This window comes from Amblyraja radiata, chromosome 38 (assembly GCF_010909765.2).
Source record: "Amblyraja radiata isolate CabotCenter1 chromosome 38, sAmbRad1.1.pri, whole genome shotgun sequence".
Classification (NCBI taxonomy): domain Eukaryota; kingdom Metazoa; phylum Chordata; class Chondrichthyes; order Rajiformes; family Rajidae; genus Amblyraja; species Amblyraja radiata.
The window spans coordinates 17,720,635-17,743,729 of NC_045993.1; the positions used below are offsets into that span (position 1 = coordinate 17,720,635).

Consider the following 23,095-nt stretch of genomic DNA (forward strand, 5'->3'; position numbering starts at 1 on the left):
AGCCAGCAAGGAGGGCCTCAAGTTCCTTGCGCTTCACCAGCTGTGCTGTCAGTGGTTCCCCTGTGCTGTCTTCTGATGAACCGAAGAGCAGCTTGTGGATAAGTGGGAGCAACGTCGTCTCCTACTAAACACACAAGAGCTGGATAGTCAGTGCTCCTCCTTGTAAACTTTGAAATCAATGCAAAGCAGTATCTTTGTCATTTTAAAAAATGCATTATTTTACAATTGTTGATCCTTTGGCGAGGGAGACAAGGCAAGGGTGTACATTATAGCTGAAAGGATACTGAACCGTGGAGGGGCACAGAAAGATCTTGGAGAGCTTGTTGTGTAGGAAGGAAATGCAGATGCTGGTTTACACTGAAGATAGACACAAAATGCTGGAGTTACTCAGCGGACCAGGCAGCATCTAATGTTCCCTCCTGCTGAGTTACTCCAGCATTTTGTGTCTATCTTTGGAGAGCTTGTTCAAGCGTCTTTGAAGATAGTGGGACAGGCATCGTGGAACTGTTAGCTCAGCCGTACCTGTAACATTGTGTGGATTCTGGTTGCCTCCCTACAGGATTGATGGGAGTTCACTAGAGAAACACAAGAAAGTTTACAACATTGGCAGGACTGCAGAAGAAAGGTTGCAAAGAGAGAGTCGCTAGGAACTGCAGCAGATAGATTGTTTGAGTGGTTATAATATTATAGAAAAAAATACAAAATGCTGGAGTAACTCAGCAGCATCTCTGGAGAGAAGGAATGGGTCATGTTTCGGATTGAGACCCTTTTTCAGACGTCTCGACCCGAAATGTCATCCATTCCTCCCCCCCAGAGATGCTGCCTGTCTCGCTGATGTCTATCTGTGCAGCATCTGCAGTTTCTCCCTATGCATAAGATGATGATATTCTTACTGGCCCATTCAGAGTAAACAAGGTAACCATCTTTCCGACACAAAGTTGGGAATGTAATTCAATTGGCACAAGGGTTTGATGCAATTAGTACAGTGGGCCAAGGGTTCACTGCCTGAATGGCTGTTGGAAGCAGAACTCACATTTACTGGGCACCTGAACCAGCAGAAGAGGCTGTGAGCGAGATTCACCTGGCCTCCCAGCACGTAAAACAGAAGGTGGGAACTATAGGTCAATTGACAGGTACATGGATAGGACAAGTTTGGAGGGATATGGACCAAACGCAGGCAGGTGGGACTAGTGTAGCTGGGACATGTTGGCGGGTGTGGGCGTTGGGCCGAAGGGTCTGTTTCCACACTGTATCACTCTATGATTCTAATTCATCCAGCACTCATAGTTCGCAAGAGGAAATAACTAATCATTTGGTAAGCTGCATCTAATCAAACGGAGCCGACATGGTTTAATAAAAATCATGTGTGGCAAAACTTGACAGGATGTGATAGGGAGTTGACATTGGAAACCTGTAAATGTAGTGGGAAGGAACTGCAAATGCTGGTTTAAACCAAAGATAGACACAATAAGCTGGAGTAACTTAGCGGGTCAGATAGCATCTCTGGAGAAAAGGAATTTTCTATTTGTTTTCTCCAGAGATGCTCTCTGACCCACTGAGTTACTGCAGCTTTTTGTGTCAATCTCCTGTAAATGCAGTGTGCATTCAGATCTCCAAAAGGCATTTGCCACATATGAGGCTGCTGCTGCAAAAAAATTAAGAGCCCTCTTAATTTAGAGGAAGTGTTCTAACATGGACTGAAAGGCGGCAGTCATATAGAAAAAAAAGGTTAGAATAAATGCGTGAAAACTGCAGATGGAATAAATCTGAAAAACAAAATGCTGGGAGCACTCGGGTCAGGCTGCAGAATTGGGGAGGCGACAAAAGAAACTTGTAAAGCTGCACAGGTGGGTGGATGACTGATAGTGTAAAACCAGGTGACCATGGGGATAAGCTGCACACAAAGTTATCTGGTCATGGAGTGAATAAAAGCAGTTAGATGATAAGAAAAATAGACAAAAGATCGTAGCAGTTGCAAAATGCAAAGAAGACATGTCTAGGAAGGAACGGCAGATGCTGGTTTAAACTAAAGATAGACAACGGGACAGGCTGCATCTCTGGAGAGAAGGAATGGGTGACATTTCAGGTGGAGACGCTTTTCAGACAAGACATAACTGGCAGGTCAGCATGGACATGCCCTCCACTTTTGGATAGAGATTTTAAAAAACAAGCCAACCCAATTATCACAAATGTGCAACTGATACCAACAGAGGAATCAAGGTACCCAAAATTATCGAATTCAGTTCAAGCCCAGAGGACTGCCATGAGCCCAAATGGAAGGTGAGATGCCATTCCTCAAGATTGCTTTGAGCCTCATTGCAACAGTGCAGGAAGTCGCAGACTGTTCAGTCACTCCCACATCCAAGAGTCAGATTGAGATAACATGAAGCTCAGGAGTGCCCCATGGAGCGAACACAGGTTCTCCACAAAGTAGAAACCCAACGGCAGTTTGGTTTCTCCGTGTAGAGGAGACCACGTCGTGAACACAGGGAAAGGAGCAGATGGGGAAAAGGAGAGACAGTGAGAGAAAGGAAAAAACGCAGTAGAGAGGGAGGGAGTCAGTGGGAGTTGAGTGTGAAAGCAGGGGAGGGAAGAGGGCAAGATACTTTCCGCACTTTCCTCTTCATCTCAATCTCTGATCATCTTCAAGGCAGAAGAAGTGCTAAGCTTTGACCTTTTACAGTTAAATAAAAGACTATTTGGGAAAACTTACATCAATCATACTTTTAACTCTGCTTTCCAGAGCTTGCATGCTGGAGTCCACGTCCTTCTGGCCCGCACGTGCAGCCTGCAGCTCCAGCCGTGTCTGGCTGAGCTGCTCCTCCAGCAGCGCCAGTGCAGTCAGTAGCTGCTTCTGTTCATCTGTCAACCTATAATAATAATAATAAATATAATTTTATTAGCCAAGTATGTATACATACAAGGAACTTGCCTTGGTGCTTTGCTTGCAAAAACATGATATACAGTGGACAATTAAAAATAAAACATTATGATTCAAACATGTGGAAATAAAGTACCAGAGTAAAAAGAGTCGACAGACTTTTGGCTGTTGAGTAGAGCTACTGCTTATGGAATAATATTGTTTTTATGTCTGGCTGTGGCCCAGACAAAACTTGTCCTATTCAGGACAAAGCAATCCATCAGAGTGCAGGAGCAGAGGTGGCATGGTGGTGCAGCATTAGACCTACGGCCTTACAGTGCCACAGACCTGGGTTCAATCCTGACTACCGGTGTAAGGGTGATCATTGGTCTGCACGGACTCGGTGGGCCGAAGGGCCTGTTTCCACGCTGTACCTCTAAACTAAAAATGACGTTGATCTGTTTCACGCAGCAGCCGACGAAGCCCCCCCCAAGGGTCTGCTGCTACTCCACTCCTATCTGGAAACACACAGCATCAGCGTTATACTGCTCACAGCTCAGCCACAGGCAAACCTGCTGCCGTGCCACACCCCAGGGGCATCTGCAGATAATGTGGCCTACAACATCAACACCCAACACCTAAAGGGCCTGTCGCACGTGCCGAATTTTTCAGCGACTGCCGGCATCATTGACGGACGTATCAGGTCACCGAAAAATCTGCGGCGTGACGCAGCGTGATGACGTATGACGCGCGGTGTTTTTTTCAGTGTCGCGACATTTCTTGTCCCCGCTGGATTTTGAAATGTTCAAAATCGTTTGGCGATGCCGGCAGTCGCCGAAAAAAACGCCAAGTGGGACAGGCCCTTAAATTAATTATTTATCTCTATCGTTGTGAACAGTTGGTGCAGTCTAGAAACTGCCACAGCGCAGCTCTGTACCTTTCCACAGCAGATTCCATTTCCTTCACCTTCTGCAACATCATCTAGGAATAGAAATTTAAAAAAAAGTTTATTTTCAAGTTCGGAGGCTTTTTAATTCTACTCGCAGCTACTTATTTCACAACATACACGTCAAATTTACAAATATGTCACTTTTCCACACTTCATATTTCCTTATAACATAGGCCATTTCAGCCCATCAAATCAATGCCAGCTCTCAGAGAATCCCAGTCCTTCACAAATTTTCCTTGAAACTAGTTCCTCACAAATTCCCATCAATTGCCCGCAGAATCCACCACTCAATTTAAAGCAAACTTCACTGAACTGTAGCAGCTTAACACCCTGAGGATGGGAAATGCAGGGAATTCTCTGCCCAAGTGGCTACGGAGACCAGTCCTTGAGACCAGTTCAACACCGAGGTGACTGGCCTTGATATCACGGAATTGAGAGTATGGTTAAATGATGCCGAGATATATGGTCTGACTGAGAGGTAGAGCAGCTGAGTGGCAGCACGGTGGTGCAGCGGTAGAGTTGCTGCCTCACAGCACCAGAGGCCCAGGTTCGATCCCGACTACGGGTGCTATCTATACGGAGTTTGTACGTTCTCCCCGTGACCTGCGTGGATTTTCTCCAGGTGTTCCGGCTACCACCCACACTCAGACGTACAGGTTTGTAGGCTAAATAGCTTAGTAAAATTGTAAATTGTCCTTAGTGTGTGCAGGATAGTGGTAGTGTGTGTGGATCGCTGGTCGCGCAGACTTTCCACGCTGTATCTCTAAAACAAAACAATAAAAAGACTAAAAGCAGCCATTTCAGGCAGAAAGTGAAGGAAAGCTTGCCATGCTTGGACCAGAGGCCTTAGCCTCAGAATAAAAGGACATTCCTTTGGGAAGGAGTTGAGGAGGAATTTCTTTAATCATAGGGTGGTGAATCTGTGGAATTCACTGCCACCGTAGGCTGTGGATCTTGTGAAGGAAGTGATAGATATATTATTGATTAGTTCCAGCGACTCGAAGGGCAGCATGTTATTGATTAGTATGGGTGTCAGGGGTTATGGGGAGAAGGCAGGGGAATGGGGTTAAGAGGGTAAGGTAGATCAGCCATGATTGAATGGCGGAGTAGACTTGATGGGCTGAATGGCCTAATTCAGCTCGTATCACTTATGAACCACGACTCCCTGTGCCCTCTCTACCCCTTCTCCCGCACCAGCTCCCTCTCCCCGCACCCACCTTGCAATCATCTGGCGACAGCGCCGGCTCCGTCAGCTCCTCATGCATCTGCTGGATGGCGGCGATGTCAGGCTGGAAGCAAACACAAGCAGCGTTACAGTCTCACCAGGGGCACGCACCCAGCCCACCTCTGTCCAACACAGAGTGAGAGCATTTGCAGAGAAAGATTATGAAATGTGTGCAGATTCCTAAGTTAATTGTCCGCGGTAAATTGCCTCTTCCATGTCGGCAAGTGGAGAATCGGGGAGGGGGGATTGAAGACAATATGGAAAGAATAAAGTTTAGTTTATCGTCACGTGTACTGTGAAAAGCTGTTCAGTTCAGTTTTATTTGTCATATGTAGGTTAACACAGGGTCAACGGTACAATGAAATGTGTTAGACAAGACAAAGGGTCACCGCAGCAATGATATTACAAGGATAAAAATAAGAATCACTGCCAGACAGGGATGGGGGAAGAGGCCAAGCTGCCAGCATTTGACACTCACCTCCACCCTTTCCAGCGACTCGAAGGGCAGCATGTTCTGAAGCTCATCCTGGTTCTGAAGGGTTACCTTGCCCAGCAGCTTGATGATGTGGGCTGGTGTCAGCGAGAGAGGGAGGCTTATGGTTTCAGACGACTCACCGCCCCAGTCCAGCCGAGCCCGGAAGGCAGCGGTCAACTGATCCAGCTCCTTCTCCATTCTGTGCACTCGCACCTGCAGGCCAGCCTAAGAACAGAGCAAGACGGTCAGCTTGGGCAGTATGGAGGCACAGTGGCAGAGTTGCTGCCTTACAGCGTCAGAGACCCGAGTTTGACCCTGACTATAGGTGCTGCCTGTACGAAGTTTGTACGTTCTCACCGTGACCTGCGTGGGTTTTCTCCGAGATCTTCGGTTTCCTCCCACACTCCAATGTAGATTAATTGGCTTAGTATTAATGTAAAATTGTCCCTAGTGTGTATGGGATGGTGTTAGTGTGCGGGGATCACTGGTCGGTGTGGACCTGGTGGGCCAAAAGGCTTGTTCCCGCGCTGTATTTCTAAACTAAAGTCCATATCAACCTGACCCAGAATATAGCCATCGCCGCCCTTCAATGAGACCGTGCACCACACATTTATTGTCAAGGCCACGTTCCACAGCATGGAGGGGGACACCTCCAACCTAATGCAGGCCAACTGCAGCCAACACAGGCAAACTCTCCATCCTGCAACCCCATCTCAACCCCCAACTCTCCACCCCATTCACTCTGCCCCCAACCCACCCAGCAGCCCACCCCTTCTCCTCCACTTATCTCACATCCCTCCTCTATTTTCCCCTCAACTACTTTCTCCCCAGGGTGGAAATGTCAAAGGCCAGAAGGTACAGCTTACGGTGAGAGAGATAAAGTATAAAAGGTGATAGATTTTTTAAACCAGGTGGATGCTTGGAACACGCTCTGCCAGGAGATGCGGTGGAGGCAGATACGATAGAGGCATTTGATAGTCGTATGGAGATGCAGGGAATGGCGGGATATGGATCGTGTGCAGGCAGGCAAGATTAGTCATCTTTGCATTATGTTCGACATTGACATTGTGGGCTGAAAGGCTATTTCCCTGCTGCTACCTCCTCCCACCCACATTTCCAGCACTCCTCTGCCTTTCATCTCTGCTCACCCATTCCCCCACTGGCCATGGGAAAGCTTTGATCAACATTTCTCCAGTGACAGCCTGGTGCTCGGGTTCAAGTCGTTCCAGCAACAACACTTACGGGCTGCAGGAAGGTCAAATCCCACCTCGGGCGTGAGCGTGTGTGTGCGTGCGCGACACCTCTCGGGTGTGAAATTAAACGCTGCCTTGTCCCTGGGTGGCAACTCTGACCAACACCTCCCAACCACAGCCACAAAGCTGCAAGTCTCACTGCACTTTCTGCCTAGGGATTGTGTGCAGTTTAGTTTAATTTAGAGATACAGCAAGGAAACAGGCCCTTTGGCCCACTGGGTCTGCATCGACCAGCGATCCCCAAGCACTAACACTGTCCCACACACACTAGGGACAATTTATACCAAGCCAATTAACCAACAAACCTGTACGTCTTTGGAGTGTGGGAGGAAACCGAAAATCTTGGAGAAAACCCACGCGATCACGGAGAGAACGTACAAACTTCATACTGACAGCACCCATAATCAGGATTGAACCCGGGTCTCCGGGGCTGCAAGCGCTGTAAGGCAGTAACTCAACCGCTAAGCCACAGTGCCGTCCTTGATTCCACATTTACTGACCGGAGCAGACATCCATACCATGTGCGGTAATTGTCAAATGACAAAGATTACCCCCAGAATGGTTTGGATCTAAATAAGTATGAGTTGGCCCACAGGGATTTTTCTCACGAGGGAGGTGAGCTGGCCACACAGAAGCGGGCAGCTAACAAAGAGTGTGCAAACCCCAGACACGGGCGGGGAGCTCAAAGCTGCACAACACGGCTAGTGTCGAGAAACCAGCTAGCAAGCTGTCAGAATGCATAGGAGGGAACTGCAGATGTTAGTTTAAACAGAAGATAGACACAAAAACTGGAGTAACTCAGCGGGTCAAGTAGCATCTCCAGAGAGAAAGAATAGATGACGTTTCGGGTCGAGAACTTCCAGAAATGTCACCTATTCCTTTTCTCCAGTGAATCTGCCTGACCTGCTGAGTTAGTCCAGCATTTAATGTTTCGCAAGTCTGTGCTGTTGTGCACAGTGGTCAGTTCAGTGGTGTTGGGAGCGTGGACGACTGCTCTATCTCTAAAGTAAACTGCACCTGCAGAAATCAGTTAGGGCAGGCTGGAGTGGGATTCAGAGGTTGAATTCAAGGAGATGCACTACCCCTGCTGTCATCCTTGGGTACTCTTTCTCTCCCAGGGGCGGAAATCGCTATCAAAACATGAGGGACACACAATTCCTTGGTGGCCACGCACATGCGCGCGCGCACACATACACACACACGTGCGCGCACACACAAACTCGCGCACACGTGCGCGCGCACACACATACACACGCGAGGTTTCGGCCATGTGCCCTGTGGACAGTAACATCGGGAGCTGACCTGGTTGGTGACCGACTCCGAACTCCAGCAACAGCAGCTTCGTCCGCCCCGAATTGTGGGGCTTGAATCGGCCCGTTTGCGGGGCCTTTCATCGTCCGGCTTGGTTTAAAATCGGCCGGTGGAGGCTTCAACATTGGCAGCCTCGATCTCGATGCAACAGATTGATTTTAAGCCGCGCTGGGCGATGAAAGGCCCCGTGAATCAGCTGATTCAGCCCTTAGAAAATTTTTGATACCCGCTTGAATCTTTCAATGTGATAAATAACACTTAAACAAATAAAACTGAAGAAAATAAAGGCAAACAGAAGAACCGACCCTGAAGGGGGAAAAAAATACTAAATAACGTGACTGACCTGAATGAGGGACTTACCTGCAAGCCAGCCAGTAAACCCGTTCGAACCATTTTAATCTTTCCCATCCACCAATACATACCTAAGATGGCGGCGCGCACGGTCGCAGCGGCTCACGGCTCTCCGTCTCGGTGCTCTTTCTTGTTGTTCGTGTACGTTTTATTGTCCGTGTACGTCTTCACTATCGGTTCTGTGAACATCCGCTACACCCGCCAGAACCTCATGGACATCGGTGACCAGCATCAGACATCTGTTTCGAGTGTCTTTCATCACACGCATAACACTCCAGACGACATAGCGAGACCATCGGGCTCCCCGTGGATTGTTGTCAGGTCTAGGAGGCGGCGCAGACGGAGGAGGGAGAGGAAGCAGAAGCGAGGCCGCAGGTCTGGTGTTTTGCTAAGGCTAAGAAAACAACCACATAAGCCACCTCTACCGAGTCTGTATCTCTCCAATGCCAGATCCCTGGTTCATAAAATGGATGACCTGGAATTACAACTCGCTGGAAATCGATATGTTCGTGACTGCTGTGTTTTGATTATCACCGAAACCTGGCTTCACCCGGGGATACCTGATGCTAGCATGCAGCTAGCAGGACGCTTTCTGCTCCGCGGGGACAGGACTATGGACTCCGGTAAGAGTAGGGGAGGGGGCCTCTGTATCTACGTGCATGAGAACTGGTGCAACAACGGGACAATCATAGACAAACATTGTTCCCCTGACCTCGAGTACATGTCTGTAAGATGCCGGCCTTTTTTTCTACCGAGAGAACTAACAGTAGTGATTGTCACGGCTGGGTATATTCCACCCGACGCCAATGTAAACACGGCGCTCTCTCTCCTGCTGAACACCATTAACGAACAGCAGCGGGCCCACCCCGAAGGTGTTCACATAATTGCAGGGGACTTTAAAAAGGCCAACTTGAAGACTGTACTGCCGAAATTTTATCAACATGTCAGTGTTCTACTAGAGGGGAGAACACGCTGGATCTTGTCTACACCAATATCAAGCACACGTATAGAGCCATTCCCCTCCTCCAACTCGGCCAGTCAGATCATCTCTCCCCAGCCTACACCCCCCTCAGACGCAGTGCCAGGCCCACCATAAAGTCTGTTACAACCTGGCCTGAAAATGCACTCTCCAAACTACAGGACTGCTTCATACAGACAAACTGGGACATATTCGAACACCAGGATCTGGAAACATTCACAGGAACGGTACTGGACTATATCAAGTTCTGCATCGGAAACGTGACTGTGGACAAAAACATTTGGGTTTTCCCAAACCAGAAACCCTGGATGTCCAGCCAGGTCCGCACACTCCTCAGAGCCCGCGATGCTGCCTTCAGGTCAGGTGACAGAGCTCTGTACAGGGCTGCTCGAGCCGATCTGAAAAGTGGAATTAAAAAAGCCAAGGTGGACCATAAGAGGAGCATAGAGTTCCACCTGTCCAGCAATAATACACGGGAGGTATGGCGGGGCATACAAGACATCACAAACTACAGAGGCTGTGCCACAACGACAGAAGACCTGAGTGCGCCGCTGGCAGAGAAGCTAAATTGCTTCTTTTCCCGCTTTGAAACACCACAACAGCAGCACTCATCTGCTACAGCCCTGCTCCCACCCTCACCTGGCTCCTGTACTACTCCACTCACTGTAAGGGAGCACGATGTCAGACGGGTGCTCCTGGCAGTGAACCCCAAGAAGGCTGCCGGCCCAGATGGAGTACCTGGTAAAGTGCTCAAAGCGTGTGCCCACCAGCTCACCGTCATCTTCACCAGAATCTTCAACCTCTCCCTGGACCAGGCAGTTATCCCGTCCTGCCTAAAATCAGCCACAATCGTCCCAGTGCCGAAGAAGTCTCCCATCACCAGCCTAAATGATTACCGTCCCGTGGCCCTCACTCCGGTAATCACGAAGTGCTTCGAGAGATTGGTCCTCCAGCACATCAAGGACTATCTCCCTCCAGACTTCGACCCCCACCAATTCGCCTATCGCCCAAACAGATCCACAGAAGACGCCATCACCGTAGCTCTCCACTCTGTGCTGAGTCACCTGGAGCTGGGGCAGAGCTACGTCCGGATGCTCTTTGTGGATTACAGCTCAGCTTTCAATACTATCATTCCGGACATTCTCATCGACAAACTGGTCACTCTCCGCCTCCCCACTCTCACATGTGCCTGGATAAAGGACTTCCTCACCAACCGGCCCCAGACTGTAAGACTCGGCCCCCACCTCTCCTCCACTCGCATGCTGAGTACCGGCTCCCCACAGGGCTGTGTGCTAAGCCCCCTCCTATACTGTCTCTACACCCACGACTGTAGTCCGGCCCACAACAACAACCGCATCGTCAAGTTTGCTGACGACACTACAGTAGTTGGACTCATCTCAAGGGGAGACGAGGCAGCTTACAGAGAGGAAGTCCTGAAGTTGACAGCCTGGTGCTCAGAAAACAACCTGGCTCTGAACACCAAGAAAACAAAAGAGCTCATTGTTGACTTCAGGAGGCACAGCACCGACTTAGCCCCCCTATACATCAACGGCGAGTGTGTGGAGGGGGTCTACACCTTCCGGTTTCTCGGCGTCCTCATCTCCGCTGACATCTCCTGGACAGACATCACATCAAGAAGGCTCAGCAGCGGCTGCACTTCCTGAGGGTCCTCAGGAAGCACAACCTGGACTCCAACCTGCTGCTGACCTTCTACCGCTCGTCCATTGAGAGCCTGCTGACATACTGCATTACAGCATGGTACGGCAGCTGCACCATGGCAGACAGGGAGAGGCTTCAGAGGGTAGTTAGGGCAGCACAGAAGATCATTGGCTGCCCTCTCCCCTCCCTGATGGACATTTACACCTCCCGCTGCCTCAGCAGGGCGAAGAACATCATCAAGGACAGCTTCCATCCTGCATTTGGCCTGTTCGACCTGCTGCCCTCAGGGAGGCGCTATAGGTGCATCAGAACAAGGACAAACAGACTCAAGAACATTTGCTTTCCAAAAGCCATAACCTCCCTGAACTCGCACATGTACTGACTTCACAGCCTAACCCCCGGACTTCCATCTATCCACCTACTGTAATTTGTACTGTAACTGTAATTTTTTTAAATATGTGCAATAACCCATACTGTATATAGGAATCCTATTTATTCACTCTATTCATCCATTGTCTTTTTATAGATATGTATATAGCGCCGCAGAACTGTGCACCTTATCCCCCCCCCCCCCTTTGTTTTGTATTTTGTTTTTTGTACTAATTACATGTCTGCACTGAGTAGGAGCTGCTTTTAATCTCATTGTACATGTGTATAGTGACAATAAAATGGCATTCTATTCTACATCCAATTAGTTCAAATGGTAACTGTACCCGCATCAGACAACTTTAAGAAATTCTCCGTGAATACCTTCAGTAATACTTGAAGGTCAAAACACAATTGGTGACACATTGTGTTAATACGATGTTACTAGAGACAATTAACAAGCGCTTAACAGTGACACCCCCACTGTCTCGCGGAAAGCGGAGATTTTAATAGAAGTTTTTTTTTTCACCGAATTACAAAACATGGGGGGGTCAACACCATGACTATCCTGGAGTCCCAGGGTCAGACAGCTAATGGCATGTTGGCCTTCATAACAAGAGGATTTCAGTATACATAGAAACATAGAAAATAGGTGCATGAGGAGGCCATTCCGCCCTTCGAGCCAGCACCGCCATTCATTGTGATCTTTGTGAGTATAGGAGTAAAGAGGCTCTGGTGAGACCACATTGTGTCCAGTTTTGGTCTCCTAATTTGATAAAATGGCCTCCTCCTCCACCTATTTTCTATGACATGATTGTGCCGATGACCTCGTGTGATTGTGCACGTTACTGGGTTGCGTGTGGCTGTACCAGAATGTGGGAAAGGGGTGAATGGACTGCGAGGGATCCTGCAGCCAGGACAGCTCCAGGGTAATAAGGTCATAAGTGATAGGAGCTGAATTAGGCCATTCAGCCCATCTACTCTGCCATTCAATCATGGCTGATCTATCTCTCCCTCCTAACCCCATTCTTCTGCCTTCTCCCCATAACCCCTGACACCCGGACTGCTCACGGGCAGCCGTGACCTGCGGAGGCGGAGGGCTCCAGGAGGAAGAGCTTGAGTGCACGAGGATGGGACTCACCTGAGGGCTCACCTGAGTGCTTTCCAGCGCGCCCGGATTCTCGGCACGAGACCAGATACTTCTGGATGACATCAAGACGCCAATACCTGCAGAGGCAGAAAGGTTGCACTGAAGCAAGCAACATTCAAGGTATGCAGTCGCCTCAGTCCGCTCACTGCACTCAGTCTGCCTGGACCTACCAGATCTCCCATTTGCCAAACACTTCAATTCCCTTTCTCATTCCCACACTTAACCTTTCTGTCCTGGGCCTCCTCTATAGTCAGAGTGAGGCCAAATACAAATTGGAGGACTAACATCTCATTAAAACCCAGCGGTATGAATATGATTTCTATAAGTTCAAGTAAACCTTGCATTCCCTCTCTCTCCATCCCTCCCCCACCCAAGTTGTACCAGCTTCAAAGTCGTCTTGATGAGTTTCATTGTCTGTAGACTTTCTCACCCAACAAACAGCTAACAACGGCCTGTTTCTTTTATCAGTTACTTTTTTGCATAGCTTTCATTCATTTGTTCTATATCTCTCTACATCACCGTCTATATCTCTCATTTCCCTTTCCCTCGACCCTCAGTCTGAAGAAGGGTCTCGACCCAAAACGTCACCTATTTCTTTTCTCCAAAGATTCTGTCTGACCTGCTGAGTTACTCCAGCATTTTGTGTTTATCTTCGGTGTAAACCAGCACCTGCAGTTCCTTCCCACACATTAACCTTTGCTTTTTACAACAAATCTAATTTTGGTTCCAATGTACCACTCACCTTTTACCTTTTGACCAGCCTGCCATGTGGGGCCTTGCCAAAAACCTTAATGAAAACCATAGTCTCCATGAAACATGCTGCCCTTATCAATTCTTTGTCACCAACTCAAACATTAAAAAATCAGTCAAACAGAGCTTTCCTGCATGAACTCCATCCTGATGACCTCTCCTTAACTCAACTTTTAGACAATAGACAATAGGTGCAGGAGTAGGCCATTCGACCCAGCACCGCCATTTCATATGACCATTGCTGATCATCCACAATCAGTACCCCGTTCCTGCCTTCTCACCATATACATTGACTCCGCTATCTTTAAGAGCTCTATCTCACTCTCTTGAAAGCGTCCAGAGAATTGACATGCACTAGCAAGAATGTCCTTCCTCAAATTTCGAGACCAAAACTCAGATTCAGATTCAGATTCAACTTTAATTGTCATTGTCAGTGTACAATACAGAGACAACGAAATGCAGTTAGCATCTCCCTGGAAGAGCGACATAGAATATGATTTCAATAAATAAATCTATTTACATGACTGCATGTAAAACTGCGCACAATACTCCAGGTGTGGTCTCACTAGGGCTCCGTACAACGGCAGAAGAAACTCTGCTCCTATACTCAACTCCTCTTGTTATGAAGGCCAACATGCCATTAGCTTTCTCCACTGCCTGCTTTACCTGCATGCTTACTCTCAGTTCTAAAAATCATTCATTTCTAAATTAATTTTATACCAGTTAAAATCTATTGCAATCATTTGTCCTCCACAGGTTAAGCTAACTGGCCTGTAATTTCTTGGGCTCTCCCATGCTCCCATTTTAAACAACCGTATGTTAGTAATCTAATCCTCCAGTATTACTCCTGCAGTGAGGAAGAATTAAAATGTCATGGTTGGAGCATCTATAATTTCTTCCCTGGCTCCGTTCAACATCCTGGGATACATTTCATCCGAGCCTGGTGAGTTACCCATTGACTAAAATGACGGACTCTTGATGCCTCCCCTTATTCTCTGCACGTCCCATACAATATTTCACATTTGTTTACTGTAACAATATTATCCCCCTCGTATGAATAGTTACAATTAATCAAGGTCCACCTCCGGGGAATTGAAATCCAACAACATTGTCCTTGCACATTTAAGGTAGACAAAAGTGCTGGAGAAACTCAGCGGGTGCAGCAGCATCTAAGGAGCAAAGGAGCAATAGGCAACGTTTCGGGCCAAAACCCTTCTTCAGACTGATGATGGGGGGGGGGGGGGGGGGGGGGGGGGGGGGGGGGTTGGCGAGAAGAAAGGAAAAAGGAAAAAGGAAGAGGAGGAACCCGAGGGCTGAGGGAGAGCTGAGAAGGGGAGGAGACAGCAAGGGCTACCGGAAATTGGTGAATTCAATGTTTATGCCACTAGGGTGCAGACTGCCCAAGTGGAATATGAGGTGCTGTTCCTCCAATTTCTGGTGGTGCTCACTCTGGCCATGGAGGATGCCCAGGATAGAGAGGTCGGATTCGGAATGGGAGGGGGAGTTGAAGTGCTAAGCCACCGGGAGATCAGGTTGGTTAATGCGGATCGAGCGGAGGTGTTCATCGAAACGATCGCCAAGCCTACGCTTGGTCTCACCGATGTAGATCAGCTGACATCTAAAGCAGCCTTGCACATTTACACTTGTTGGAAATATCCTTATGAACTTGTTCTCTCTCACACCCTGTTTGGGGTCAACAGTGCACTCACAAGTCAGCAATTGCCCATTTTGATCTTACATTCGACATTGACGACTTTCTAACATATTCCTTCTGAAGATAGTCGCAAATGCTGAAATAAGATCAGCAGGACAGGCAGCATCTCAGGAGAAAAGGAATGGATGACGTTTTGGAGCAAGACCCTTCTTCGATTCAAACCAGCAGCTGCAGTTCCTGCCTACACATATCATCCCTTTGACAGTTTACAGCGTTTCATTAACTAGTACTGTCATCCCTCAGTCTCCCTTCTCCATAATGAGCTGCCCAGAACAAAACCAGAGTGAAAGCAAGTCATCCTCCAACATAGACCAGTACAGCACAGGAACAGGACCTTCGGCCCAATGTCTGTGCCGAACATGATGCCAAGTTAAACTAAGCTCAACCTGCATGTGATCCATTTCCCACCATTCCCTGTATATCCATGTGCCTATCTAAAATCTAAAATATTCTTAAACATCAACTATCGTATCAGCTTCCACCATTATCCCGGGAAGCACGTTCCAGACACTCACCATTCTTAAATAACAACTTTGGGGCCATATCTCCTTTAAACATCGTCACTCTCACCTGAAAGCTATGCCCTCTAGCCATTGACATTTTCCCTTCGATGGAATCCTTGCATCAAGTGGGGCCACACTCCTCCATTGGATTTTTCCTCCTTTCTTTCCTCTTCCTCCCAAACACTCACTAACTTCATGCCCTTGTTCCCTGTTCTGCCCATCTTCCCCCCAAATCTTAGCTCAAATTTCCTTCCAAACCAAAGCATATCAACCCATCCAAACGGCGTTAGCAAACCCATCGAGGAGATTGGTCCCAGCCTCGAGGTGCCACCTGCCCTCAGAACCAGTGCAAGTGCCCGAGGAATATTCAGCCTTCTCTCCTGCACCATCACTCCCCTACTCATCACCCACACTCCCTTCCCACACCTACACTCACTGTACCAGCTACTGGGAGCAATCTGGAGATTAGCATCTTTGCACGCGTTAGAATAGCAAGATGATCAAATACAATCACCCTGATGATAGAATATGAAGACAGGGATGTAACGCTGAGGCTTTATAAGGCACTGGCCAGACCACATTTGGAGTATTGTGAGCGGTTTTGGGCTCCACCTCTGAAGAAGGAAATGCTGGCGTTGGAGAGGGTCCAGAGGATGATCCTAGGATTGAGTGGGTTGACGTGTGATGAGCATTTGTAGGCACTGGGCCTGTACTCACTGGACCTGTACTCGCTGTAGGATGAGGAGGGACTTCATTGAAACTTGCCGAATAGTGAAATGCCTGGATAAAGTGGATGTGGAGTGGAATTTCTTTAGTTAGGGGGTGGTGAATCTGTGGAATTCATTGCCACAGACAGCTGTGGAGGCCAAGTCAATGGGTATTTTAAAGTGGAGATTGATAAGATTCTTGATTAGTACGGGTGTCAGAGGTTATGGGGAACAGGCAGGAGAATGGGGTTGAGAGGGAAAGATAGATAAGCCATGATTGAATAGTGGAGTAGACTTGATGGGCCAAATGGCCTAATTCTGCTCCTATAATTTATGAACAATATAACACAACCACAATTCAGCTGCTTGGACCTCACTCTGTAATTCCAATAAGAACCTTGGGCTCCGGATACTCAGTTGACACTATAAATTCACCAGTGTTGTTCTGTCAAACAGACTGCTAAATACAGCCCAGGACCCAACCCAATCCTTCCCTCCACCTTTAATCCTTTACTCTCAACATGACTGTTTCTCCTCATGCTTTGCCTCAACTGCTCGAACCCTCAGTGAAGATTTTCTCTTCATATTGTCCTGCAGACATCAATGATCGATGAAGTGAGATGTGAAATGGAGCAGGTCCTTACCCAGTAATGCCAGCAACACCAGCAGCATCCACTTCTTCACGTGAGGGACACATCTGGAGGGGAAACACACACGTCAGCCGGCTATTGAACCCAACCCTGTCTCAAGCGAGATGGACACAAAAAGCTGCCGTAACTCTGTGGGTCGGGCAGCATCTCTGGAGTCTGAAGAAGGGCGTTGTCCTGAAACGTCACCCATTCCTTCTCTCCAGAGACGCTGCCCGACCCGCTGAGTTACTCTAGCTTTTTGTGTCTATCTTCGATTTAAAACACCATCTCCAGTTCCTTCCCACACACACGTTTCAAGCAAATCGAATGCTGCCATCAAACAGACAGAATCAGGTCAATGATTATGGTCAAGAGATGGACAGACCCCTCCATGGACCCACGCTGCTGACAGACCTTCACTCCACACACCCAAAGCTCAGAGCCATGGTGAGACTGGTGCAAAGATTAGTCAACCTAGGGTACAGTATCAGAGGGCTGTTCTGTGCTGGATGTATCTGCGGTAGAGTGTGGGCAGGCTATCTTATAGTCTGTGGCTCGAAGGGTCGAATGGCCTACTCCACCTATTTTTCTATGTTTTTTCTATGTTTCTAGTGGGTTTATCTGGGGTAGTACAAGTGGGTTGGCCTGTGGTGGGTTTACCTGGGGTACAATAAATGGGTTATCATTTTTCAAGTTTAGTTTAAAGACACAGCCAGAAACAGGCCCTTCGGCCCACCGAGTCCGCACCGACCAACGATTCCCATCCATTAACACTACCCTGCACAGACTAGAGTAATAGAGTGATACAGTTTGGAAAAAGGCCCTTCGGCCCAACTTGCCCACACTGACCAACAATGTCCCAGCTATACTATTCCCACTTGCCTGCGCTTAGTCCATATTCCTCCAAACCTGTCCTATCCATGTACCTATCTAACTGCCTTTTAAAACAATGGGATAGTCTCAGCCTCAACTACCTCCTCTGGCAACTTGTTCCATGCACCCACCACCTTTTGTGTGAAAACGTTACCCTTCAGATTCCTATTAAATCTTTTCCCCTTCACCTTGAACACATGTCATCTGGTCCTCGATTCCCCTACTCTGGGCAAGAAACTGTGCATCTACCCGATCTATTCCTCTCATGATTTTGTATACCTCTATAAGATCTGCCCTCATCCTGCTGCGCTCCATGGAATAGAGATCCAGCCTTCTCAACCTCTCCCCATAGCTCACACCCTCTAGTCCTGGCAACATCCACGTAAATCTTCTCTGAAGCCTTTCAAGTTTGACAATATTTTTCCTATAACATGGTGCCCCGAACTGACACAATATTCTAAATGCGGTCTCACCAATGTCTTGTACAACTGCAACATGATCTCCCAGTTTTCACATTCAATATTCTGACTGATGAAGGCCAATGTGCCAAATCCTTTTGTCGAACAATCTTTGTTCGAGCTGTACCGTGGCCCTATCCCTGAACTCTACCTCCGCTACATTGACGACTGCATTGCCCAACACCTCCGCACACTTCACATTAACCAACCTGATATCCCGGTGGCTCAGCACTTCAACTCTCCCTCCCATTCCGAATCCGACCTTTCAGTCCTGGGCCTCTTCCATGGCCAGAGTGAGTCCCACCGCAAATTGAGGAGCAGCACCTCATATTTCGCTTGGGACGTTTACACCCCAGCGGTATGAACATTGACCACCAATTTCCAGTAGCCCTTACTGTCTTCTCCCCTTCTCAGCTCTCCCTCAGCCCTCAGGTTCCTCCTCTTCGGGTAGTCCTTGCTTTCTCCCTCCTTCCCTACCCCTTTCCAGCTCTCCCACAACCCACTGTCTCCTCCTCTTCCTTTCTTCTTCCCGCCCCTCCACCCCCATAGTCTGAAGAAGGGTCTCGACCAGAAATGTCACCTATTCCTTCGCTCCATAGATGTTGCCTCACCCGCTGAGTTTCTCCAGTATTTTTGTCTACCTTCCGTCCTACTGTCTTTTGCCTCGGTAAATACAGAGGAGAAATATTCATTGAGGACCTTGCCCATTTCCTGTAGGTCCACACAGATGTGACTGCTTTGATTCCTGACAGGTCCCACTCTCTCTTTTTCTCCCTTATGTATTTATAAAATCTTTGTTGCTACCCGCCAGAGCTATCTCCTGGCCCTTTTTTGCCCTTCTGATCACCTTTTTCAGCTTACTCTTTAGTTCATGAAACTCCTCCAGTCAACTTGAGCGAGACCTTCAACCTGCTCCAGTCAACTTGAGCGAGACCTTCTCTCATACCCTCAAAGTTGGCCATACCCTAGTTGTGCATTTTAACACATGGACCCTCTCCGTCCCTATCCATAACTATCTTAAACCTAATCGTCCTGTGGTCACTGGACCCAAAAGGCTCCTCCACACACACTTCAATAACTTGCCCTTCCCAATTTTCCAATACTAGATCCAGCGTTGCCCTCTCACGTGTGGGGGCCTCCACATACTGTTTACGAAAACTCTCCCGAACACTTTTGAGGAATTGCACCCCATTTAAATCCTTCACGCTATGATTTTCCCAGTCTATATTGGGAAAGTTAAAATCCCCTACTACAACAACCTTATTTGACCTGCAGCTGACTGCAATCTCCTGGTACATTTGTTCTTCTAATTCCCGTTGACTATTCGGGGGTCTGTAGTACACCCGCAACAAGGTGATCATCCCTTTCTTGTTCCTCAGCTCCACCCATATAGCTTCACTAGACGAACCGTCCGTAATGTCACCTCTGAACACTGCCGTGACATCCTCCTTAACCAACAATGCAACCCCCCTCCTCTTTTTCCCCACGCCTGTCCGTCCTGAAGCTCCTGTACCCCAGGAACATTGATCTGCCAGTCCTGCCCCTCCCTTAACCAGGTTTCAGTCATGGCTACAACATCCCAGTTGCTCGTACCTATCCATGCGCTCAGCTCATCTGCCTTACCCGTCAGACCCCTTTACGTGCAGTTTAAACCAACCCTCCTTCCTCGTTCTCTGCCTTTCACCTGCCTATTCTGTCCACTAACCTTCCCCACACCACCCTCCATACCAACTTCTAGCCTCTCACGTGTCTCTGTCCTGTACGAGATCCCCCCCCCGCCCGCCCGGCCTAGGGACAATTTACAATTAAACTAAGCCAATCAATCTACAAACCTGTACGTCTTTGGAGTGTGGGAGGAAACCAGAGGTACCGGGAAAAACCCACTCAGTCATGGGGAAACATACAAACTCTGAACAGACAGCACCCGTAGTCAGGATGGAATCTGGGTCTCTGTTGCTGTAAGCATTGTAAGGCATTGTCGGCTACAGTGAGAATGGGCTGTTCTATGGTGAGTGTACCTGTAGCTGTGAGAGTGGGCTGTTCTGTGGTGGGATTATCGGGGGTTCAGTGTGACTGGGTGTCCTGTGGGACGGTGTGTTCAGTACAGAGGTGGGGAGGAGATGGAGGAGGCAGTGGGGATGGGTGACTTTGCTTCAGTTAACCAGGTGGAGGAAGGGAGTCTGTGGATCCCAGGAGCACGTACCTGGACAGAGTAAAGACATCGATCAAGGAGATGGCCGTTGTTAACTGGTACTAGGCTGTGCCCAACCACCAGTACACCAGGGGCAGAGCTTTTTCTGAAAAGTCAGTAACACAACATTAGACAACGTTGGGCCCCGATGCTTCCCATCAGTGGAAGCGGAGAGAGCTCAGACTCTCAAAGGTTCATTTATTGTCACATACACCAATATATGGTGGAGTGAAATTCGAGTTGCCATTGCACCACTCTAATAAGAATACAACTTAACATTAAAAAGGAATTTAACATAAAACATAAAAACATCCCCCCACAATGGTTCCCACTGTGAGGGAAGGCACAAAGTCCAGTCCCCATCCCCTTGTCCACCCATAGTCGGGCCTATTGAGACCTCCGCAGTCGCCGCTACGGCAGCCCGATGTTTCAGGCCCTTCTCGCCGGGTGACAGTGCGTCGGGAGAACCCTCTCAGCGGCTTGGGATACCTGGGACGGCCGCTTCCTTGCCAGAGACCGCGGCTTCCGAAGCCAACGCGCTGGACGGAGCTCCACCACTGGCGATCTCCGCAAAAGATCCCAGGCTCCGTAATGTCAAAGTCAGCGCCGTTCCAACACGGAACCCACTGATACTGTGGAACCACGTCAGGCTGAGAGACCTTCTCCCCGCAGGGACCACCACAGAAAGTCCACCGCAAGGTGGTGGCAGGAGAACCCAGGGGAGCTATAGGGCACCAGAGAAAAAATAGGTAGCAGGGATATCAACAGGATTACAGCACTGATGGGGGTACTCCAGAGGCCACGACGGGCCGAATGGCCTCCTTTAGTGTCCAGACTAAATAAACGGGAGATTGTCAATGACACTTCCACCGAGCAGGGAGTATCACCTTTCAACACTGAGATCCAGGACGACATTGAAACTAGTACAACGACTAAGGAGGGGGAGAAACGGAGAGAGAGGGTTACTTGAAGTTAGAGAAATCTAGATTTATTGAACATGGGCACGTCTGCTGATCCAGGCCCGTACAATGCTTTTCAAAAAGGGGGTGGCATGACAGGATTACAACATTTTATGTGAAATAATATGCACGCAGCGCACATCACAAGCCGGAAGCCGCTTGCGTCCGGGTTCCAGGCCCCGCTTACAGGCCCTGAAAGCTCTGGGGTTTTAGATGCTCTCTGATGCATTCTGAGCCTTATTTTAGAGCATTTTTGCACCAAATTTATGTTAGGCTGTTAGGCGTCACCACACACACACCTTTAGTGCATCTTTAATGGTCCTCCTGACCTAACAACTTCACATCACATCAACTTCAACATGAAATAGTGATGTGACTACAACATTTAGTTCAACTTCAATTTCCATTATGAAAATTGAAGTGAAACTAAATGGTACATTTACATTACTATGATCGCTTTCAAACTAATCTATTTTACTGTCATGCTATTATAACAAATTCTAGTTCCATGATGACTCATAAACAAGATCACAAATCACATTTTGAATTCTCAAACATAACGTGATTGTGAATAATTGCGCTCCATAATTTTTTTTTAACTCTGGATCGCACCCAACGCACCCCCCCCCTTCGGACGACCATGTGATCAATGCTGTGTGCGAGCTTGGTCACGGTCCACCACGTTACACTACATTTCAAAAGCGTCCTCGGTGCCACAGCTGGGGAAATCTAAAGGAGATCCTATTCTTTCATCACCCCAGTGACCCTGGAGCACAAACCAGGCCTCCCCTAGGTGTTACAACATGACTTCAGTTGGGATCGAGTAACCGAGCTTTGACAGTCAGTCATCCCTTGACTCTATGGTCCTTTCGGCAGCTCACCACTCATCTCAGTGAGTGACCCAGTCAGGCTGAGGGAACACACTGAAGGACCGAGCTGGAACCCTCCGCACTGACTGTGGTCCTAGGCTGCATGAACAACACAGCACTGGGGACCAGGCCTTCTGCAAACCCTGGGAGTTTAAGGAGGGAGCAGTGGGCTCTACCTCACCACTGGGTCCAGTATCAGCAGGGCACTGGTTGACTGTAGCAGAGGTTTGGTGCCATGGACCACAGAAGAGGGAAGATTAGTAATGCAGGTACCTGGACGACAGATGGCACAATGGGCTAAGTGTTCGGCTGGCGACCGGAAGGTAGCCGGTTCGAATCCCGCTTGGAGTGCATACTGTCGTTGTGTCCTTGGGCAAGACACTTCACCCACCTTTGCCTGTGTGTGAATGTGTGTGAGTGATTGGTGGTGGTCGGAGGGGCCGTAGGCGCAGAATGGCAGCCACGCTTCCGTCAGTCTGCCCCAGGGCAGCTGTGGCTACAGAAGTAGCTTACCACCACCGAGTGTGACTGAGGAGTGAATGAATAATGCGATGTAAAGCGCCTTGAGTATTAGAAAGGCGCTATATAAATCCCATCCATTATTATTATTATTATTACCTGGAGACAGCAGCGAGATCCAGCCCCACAGCTTGACAAGGGGAGAGAACGATTCAGTGTAGGCCAAACCTGAGGGGTGGGAAAGAACAGCAAGATGTCAACAACGCAAACCTCTCTCAGGGTTTACAATGTTCAAAGGGCCACGTGGCCCTATGTTTGTGCTGCTTTTCACAAAAGCACCATGCAACTGATCGGCCCACGACTCAACTGTTAGCGTGCGGGGATCGCTGATCGGTGCCGACTCGG

The 23,095-nt window shown here is 48.5% G+C and overlaps 1 protein-coding gene across 1 annotated transcript; it reads right to left on the minus strand.

Moving 5' to 3' along the window:
• Positions 1-2,607: 2,607 nt before the first annotated feature.
• Positions 2,608-22,887, minus strand: LOC116966987. The gene is made up of 8 exons (XM_033013410.1): positions 22,850-22,887; positions 20,416-20,509; positions 16,897-16,949; positions 12,570-12,655; positions 5,513-5,734; positions 5,027-5,098; positions 3,798-3,841; positions 2,608-2,870 (listed from the first exon to the last, which is right to left on the minus strand). The coding sequence occupies exons 3-8, from the start codon at positions 16,922-16,924 to the stop codon at positions 2,696-2,698; spliced, it is 627 nt and encodes a 208-aa protein (XP_032869301.1). The 5' UTR covers positions 16,925-16,949; positions 20,416-20,509; positions 22,850-22,887; the 3' UTR covers positions 2,608-2,695.
• Between the last annotated feature and the right edge of the window lie 208 nt (positions 22,888-23,095).